The sequence below is a fragment of the Scyliorhinus torazame genome, chromosome 2, assembly GCF_047496885.1.
Source record: "Scyliorhinus torazame isolate Kashiwa2021f chromosome 2, sScyTor2.1, whole genome shotgun sequence".
Classification (NCBI taxonomy): domain Eukaryota; kingdom Metazoa; phylum Chordata; class Chondrichthyes; order Carcharhiniformes; family Scyliorhinidae; genus Scyliorhinus; species Scyliorhinus torazame.
The window spans coordinates 23,043,836-23,049,835 of record NC_092708.1 but is presented as its reverse complement, the minus strand read 5'-3'; the positions used below and the strand labels follow the sequence as shown (position 1 = coordinate 23,049,835).

General features: G+C 49.4%; 1 protein-coding gene across 2 annotated transcripts in view; it reads right to left on the bottom strand.

The window, feature by feature from the left end:
* Window positions 1-2,407: 2,407 nt before the first annotated feature.
* LOC140386792 (protein Wnt-10a-like) overlaps window positions 2,408-6,000 on the bottom strand; it is a 63,063-nt gene continuing 59,470 nt past the window's right edge. For both annotated transcript variants that reach the window (XM_072469499.1, XM_072469506.1), the window contains exon 4: window positions 2,408-3,509. In XM_072469499.1, the coding sequence (XP_072325600.1) occupies window positions 3,039-3,509 (471 nt within the window). In that variant the 3' untranslated portion in view covers window positions 2,408-3,038. The remainder of the gene's footprint in view (window positions 3,510-6,000) is intronic.

Genomic DNA, 6,000 nt, shown 5'->3' with positions numbered 1-6,000 from the left:
TTTATACCAGAGCACTTGGAAAACAGTGGCAGGATCGGACAGAGTCAGCATGGATTTACGAAAGAGAAATCATGCTTGACAAATCTACTGAAATTCTTTGAGGATGTAACGAGTAGAGTTGATGAGGGGGAGCTAGTGGATGTGCTACATTTGGACTTCCAGAAGGCTTTCAACAAACTCCCACATTGGAGATTAGCGTGTAAAATGACAGTGCATGGGATTTTGGGTAGTGCATTGGGATGGATAGAAAACTGGTTGGCAAATAGAGAACAAAGAATAAACAGGTCTTTTTCCAAATGGCTGGCAGTGACTAGTAGGGTATCACAGCTATTCACCATATATATTCATGTTTGAAATGAGGGAACTAAATGATGCCACCAAGCTGGATGGGAGGGTGAGCTGTGAGGAGGATGCAGAGATGCTTCAGTGCGATTTGGACAGGCTGAGTGAGTGGGCAAATGAATGGCAGATGCAGTACAATACGGATAGATGTGAGGCTATCCACTTTGGTGGAAAAAGTAGGACGGCAGATTATTATCTGAATGGCTATAGATTGAGAGAGGGGAATGTGCAGCGGGACCAGGGTGTCCTCATACACCAGACACTGAAGATAAGCCTGCAGGTACAGCAGGCGGTAAAGAAGGCAAATGGTGTGTTGGCCTTCATAGCGAGAGGATTCGAGGACAAGAGCTGGGATGTCTTGCTGCAATTATGCAGGGCCTTGGTGAGGCCACACCTGGAATGTTGTGTGCAGTTTTGTTTTTGTTATCTGATGAAGAATCTTCACACTATGGAGGGAGTGCAGAGAAGGTTTGCCAGACTTATTCCTGGGATGGTAGGACTGACATATGAGGGGAAATTAAGCCGGTTAGGATTATATTCGCTGGAATTCAGAAGAATGGGGGGTATCTCACAGAAACCTTTTGGATTCTAACAGGACTAGACAGGGTAGATGGAAGAAGGATGTTCTGTAGCCATGTAAAATGGCTGTGTTCCGATTAATCTGGCCAAAACCCAGTTTAAAACGGCTAACCCGAAAGACTGCTGGGAAAAGCAGCCAAGAAGACACAAGCAGGCAGCTGCAGACAGTTTTGCATATTCGGCTCTGGGAAGGTAGCCCAGATCGATACTCAGGGCTATCAACAGCCCATCAACCCAGGTATTCACAGTTGCATTCAGGACTGTTTGCAGCCAATCTATTCAGACATCCACAGTTAAATCGGCTATCCCCGGGAACAATTGCAACATATTAGCAATTGAATACCGGGCCAGACCTGTCGGCGCCTGCAGTGGCCGAAACAAAGGCAGGTGAGCGACCACCCCCCGATCGAGGAATCGCCTCACCATTGGACACATCGACCCCAGAGATTGGGGACAGAATCCAATCACTTGGGACTCAGGGTCAAGGGCCGCCCCGGGAGGCGGGAAGCCCCTGGGCCCTATAAAAGTGAAGGTCCAAGTTCAGATCTCTCTCTCTCTCATCTTCGCCTGCTCGAGACCTTCGCAAGACCAGCCACCGGCCACTGTAAGTGTGAATCCAACGATCGCTATCCGGTAGAGACACCTAGCCACCGACCTGTAGCAGCCTTTTGAATCCTGCGGGCCAGATTTGATTGGACAAGCCATTCGTTTCCCTGACCTGGTGGGCTCTTCCTAAAGTTAAGTATTGGCCAGTAGTGATAGGTTTATTATATAAATAGTAGTATTAGGGTATTAATATTGCTTGTTGTATATAATAAATGACCGTTGTTTTAATCCTTACTAAGCGGTGTGCTGTATTATTAATCATAACCTGAACTTGAACCACGTGGCGGTATCATAAAGATACCTGGCGACTCATGAGCAAAGGTGACGTAAACAGAGCAAATAGACTAAGGTTAAAAAGAGCAACAGTTCCCAATGTGGGGGATGTGGGCAGGGGGAGTCCAGAACCAGGACTTGGGGAGTCACAGTCTAAGTACGGGGGTGTAAACAATTTAGGACTAAGATGAGGAGAAATTTCTTCATCCAGAAAATGGTGAGCCTGTGGAATTCTCGGCCACAGAAAGCAGTCGAGGCTGAAGCCTTGTGTGTTTCCAGGAAGGATTTAGATGTAGCTCTTGGGACTAAAGTAATCAAAGGCTATGGGAGAATGCGGGAATATGTTACTGGCTTGGATGATCAGCCATGATCGTATTGAATGGCGGAGCAGGCTCGGAGGGCCAAATGGCCTCCTCCTGTCCCTATTTTCTATGTGTTTATTAAAGGTTAACCCTGTGTTTCTCTCACTGTAGATGCTGCCAGACCTGCTGAGTTTTTCCAGCACTTTCTCTCGTCACTAGGATAGATCGGACCCCTTTTGCCCCTAAACCCACAGTAGGTGCAGTTGACGCCTTGATACGACCACACAAGCAATGATTCCAATAGCTTGTCACTTTGACGTTCTGTTTAATATTAACACTAAACACATCGTTAACCGAATACTTTCATGAAGTACAAGTATCCGTTATATTAAAATAACTTATAATACATTAAACAATGCGAAAAAAAAAAGTGAACACACTCTGACAAATAATTACACATTTGTTTGTTTTTTTTCTCCCCCCTGTCTTTCTCTTGGTTGCTTTTTTTTTTCTTCTCCTTCTCCGCAATTTTTTTTTTTTTGGTCAACAAGTCTTTGAAGTAATTCCGGAGTCTCTTAGTCTCTGCTGCTCCCAAGTGCGTTCTGCGAAAGGTTCAAAAGTCTTACGTCGTAAAAGTGCGAATTACGTCGTAAAGGTGCGAAGCGGGAAGAAACCAGAGAAACGATTCATTTCGGCAGAGGTTTCCGGCCTCGTTCCAGGGAATTCTGGAAAAAAAGATAACGGGGCCGAGATCGAGGAAAGGAAGGGGTGGAGGGTGGAAGTTTGTCCTGGCTCACCTCCGATCAAAAAACATTCAAATAAAGCAGTGCAGAAATATAGGGTCCAACACCTCTTTGGCGGAACTGTATCCTTTTCCTTAATTTATGTTGTTCCCCACTTGATTTCCGTTGTTCCTTTGTTTACCGCCGGCGGTGGTTACTTGCACACGCTGACCCACTCGGTCACCCGACACTCCTCACAGGCCACGTAGCAGCACCAGTGGAATTTACAGTTACACCTCTCCCGGCGGGTTTGCCTCAGGATGTTGTGACCCCGGCCGCAGCACAGGCTCTCGCAGTTGTCCAGGCCGGGGCTGGTCTTGTTGCAGATGCGCCCCCGGGTCCCCGCCGAGTCCAGCTTGGGCTCGCTCTCGCAGAAGTTGGGCGACTCCTCGAAGAAGACCAGCTCGCCGGCGCTGGATTTCCGCCGGTGCGGGTGGTGGTGGGCATGCTCCACCTGGCCCGTGTTGCGGTTGTGGGCCTTTATCAGCGTGGCGTTGTAGAACTTGTGCTTCAGCAGGGCGCCCACTGTCCTGAAGTCCGGGGTCACCTGCCAGCAGGTCTTCAGCTGGCAGCTCCCCGACGTGCCATGGCATTTGCACTTCCTCTTCATGTTCTCTGCTATCATCTGAGGAGAAAACAGGGGGAGAAAAAGAACAGAGACTTAGATCAGACACCACCCAGCATCCAGGGACAAGTGATCAAATATCTCTTTGGATGTCAGAATTTGCCATTTAGAACATTTCTTTTGTTATTCTCTCATGGGGCGTGGCTTTCGCTGGCTGGGCAGCACTTCATAGAATTATAGCAGAATCATAGAATCTCCACAGTGCAGAAGGAGGCCATTCGGCCCATCAAGACTGCACCAACACTTGGGTAGAGCACTCTACCGAGGCCCACGCCCCGACCCTATCCCTGTAACCCAGTAACCCCAACTAACCTTTTGGACACTCAGGGCAATTTAGCATGGCCAATCCACCTAACCTGTACATCTTTGGACTGTGGGAGGAAACTGGAGCACCCGGAGGAAACCCACGCAGACACGGGGAGAACGTGCAGACTCCGCACAGACAGCCACCCGAGGCCGGATCATACCCGGGTCCCTGGCGCTGTGAGGCAACGGTGTTAACCACTGTGCCACAATGTGCCGCCCTATCCCTAATTGCCCTTGAACTGAATGGCTTGTTCAACAATTTTAGAGGGCAGTTAAGTGGCAGGCCCATTGCTGTGGGTCTCACACGTGGGCCAGACTGGGTATGGATGGCAGATTTCCTTCCTTAACAGATATTAGTGAATCAAATGGGCTTGCACAACAATCTACGATATCCCACATTCATCAATTGAATTCAAATTCCACCAGCTGCCGTGGTGAGATTTGAACCCTTGTCCCCAGAACATTAGCCTGGGTCTCTGCATTCCAGCCCAATGACGTTACCGCTGTGCTACCAGCTCCATTGCCGTCCCCCCTCGATTTTTACTCAACCATGCATGTCCCAGGTTCGATTCCCGGCTTGGGTCACTGTCTGTGCGGAGTCTGCACGTTCTCCCCGTGTGTGCGTGGGTTACCTACGGGTGCTCCGGTTTCCTCCCAGAGTCCAAAGACGTGCAGGTTAGGTGGATTGGCCATGATAAATAGACCTTAGTGACCAAAAAAAGAGGTGAGGAGGGGTTATTGGGTTACGGGGACAGGGTGGAAGTGAGGGCTTAAGTGGGTCGGTGCAGACTCGATGGGCCGAATGGCCTCCTTCTGCACTGTATGTTCTATTTTCACCCGGAGGAAACCCACGCAGACACGGGGGGAACGTGCAGACTCCGCACAGACAGTGACCCAAGCCGGGAACCCGGGTCCCTGGCGCTGTGAGGCAACAGTGCTAACCACTATGCTACCGTGCTGCCCAGCGTCTCCCCATGAGCTGACACATTCTCCCTTTTTAGTTAACAATCCACTTCCCTCCTGAAAGCCTCAGTTGAATCTGCCTCCACCACACTCTGCAGGCTGTACATCCCAGATCCTAACCACTCGCTGCCTGCAAAAGGTTTTTCTCGCGTCGCTTTTGCGTCTTTTGCCAATGATCTCAAATCTGTGCCCTCTCGGTCTCGGCCCTTCCGCCAATGGGAATGGTTCCCCCCTATCTGCTCTCTCCAGATCCCCTCTCTGCCTTGTCTTCATTCAGGAAAACAGTCCTAACTTCTCCAATCCATCTACGCAGCTGAAGCTTCTCGTCCCTGGAACCATTCTCCTCAGCCTTTCCTGAACTCTCTCTCCATTGCCTTCACATCTTTCCTCGGGTGTGGCACCTGGAGCGGGAAGCAATACTCCATTGTGCTTGATAAGAGTCAGCAGTGGATATTGCACAAGAGCCAAGTCATACCGCCGCCAGGCCGCACGCGCGAATGAGAGGGATAATGCAAAGCTCACACAAGGTTTGGCCAGTTGTCGGAGAATGTGAATTTTAATGCTGTTGCTTTGTTAATTATACCTTACGTCAATTTGGAAGCATATGCTTGTCTAGTAAATTACAGATGCCTTAATGAAGTAATAGTGTGGAATGCAAGAGGCAGTAATTGAGGGCAGTCACCAAAGAATGGATCACAGCCACCTGCGGTCAATTATAACTTGTGCTGGGACTACAAGTTCATCAAAGGCGTTTTGTTGGAACCAAATATTTTTCCAGCATTTTGATTTTCAGTTTATCCGCGGGTATCTCTGCAGGGGTAAAGTGCAGCCACAGAGGATAGACTCGATCATCAAACGGAGCACGGCAGCTCCCAGGGCCTCCTGGGAGTGGTTCACTAGGGTCGAATACAGGTCAGCGGGGTCAAAGGTCTCCCAGTGGGGATCAGACGTAGCCCAACCTGGGGAATGGCGGGGTTTGGAGAGAAAGTCAGAGGTGGAGGGGTCAGGATTGGGTCATCAAGGTTGAAGATAGTCCATAATGGTGGACAGTTGGTCAACGAGGTTAGAGGAGATCCCAATCGGTCAGAATCTGCTCTATAATGGCAGTCGGGCCTCAGCTTGGTTTGAAACTTGGGGTAAGTCAAGTGGAAATTTGAGAGCATTGACGTGTCAGAAAATCAGGGCCTGCCGAACAATGTCAAAGACACCTTCCTAAAGACAG